Here is a 412-nt window from a genome sequence, read left to right as displayed (position 1 = left end):
GGAGACCCCCCCCCCCCCCCCCCTGCTCCGGGGTCTCCCCTGCTCCAGCCCCTCCCTATACCCTGCTTGCGGGAGATCTTCCATGCTGGTCCCTCCAGCGCCAGGTCCACGTCGATCTGATTGTCCTTTGTGGCTCTGCCCAGAGTGATCTGGGAGAGGGGAAGGAAGGGTCAGGGGGCTGGGGGCAGGCACAGGGGGGTCCCCCTGGGGAGTGGGAGGGGGTGTCTGTAGTGGGAGGGGGATACAAGACCCCCCCACTCACCTCCCGGGAGCGCATGAGGTACCGCACCATGCGGCCCCGCAGCACGGCCAGGGTCTGGCTGTCGAAATCTGGGGAGCTCATCCCTGGGGGAAGAGGGGTGAGAGGAAGGACGGACAGACAGACAGACAGCCCGGGGGGGAAGGACAGACA

At 67.5% G+C, this 412-nt stretch overlaps 1 protein-coding gene across 1 annotated transcript in view; it reads right to left on the bottom strand.

Annotated features, from left to right (window-relative positions):
* MCRS1 (microspherule protein 1) overlaps positions 1 to 412 on the bottom strand; it is a gene marked incomplete at its 5' end in the record, with an annotated part of 1,768 nt that overhangs the window by 127 nt on the left and 1,229 nt on the right. Inside the window, 2 exons of the mRNA XM_009995179.1 lie at positions 62 to 149; positions 263 to 345. Of these exons, the coding sequence (XP_009993481.1) occupies positions 62 to 149; positions 263 to 345 (171 nt within the window). The remainder of the gene's footprint in view (positions 1 to 61; positions 150 to 262; positions 346 to 412) is intronic.

The sequence above is a fragment of the Chaetura pelagica genome, unplaced genomic scaffold (assembly GCF_000747805.2).
Source record: "Chaetura pelagica isolate M959 unplaced genomic scaffold, ChaPel_1.0 scaffold2093, whole genome shotgun sequence".
In the NCBI taxonomy this organism is placed as follows: Eukaryota; Metazoa; Chordata; class Aves; order Apodiformes; family Apodidae; genus Chaetura; species Chaetura pelagica.
Note: the sequence above shows the minus strand (reverse complement) of the source record. Positions and strands in the feature narration are given on the sequence as shown.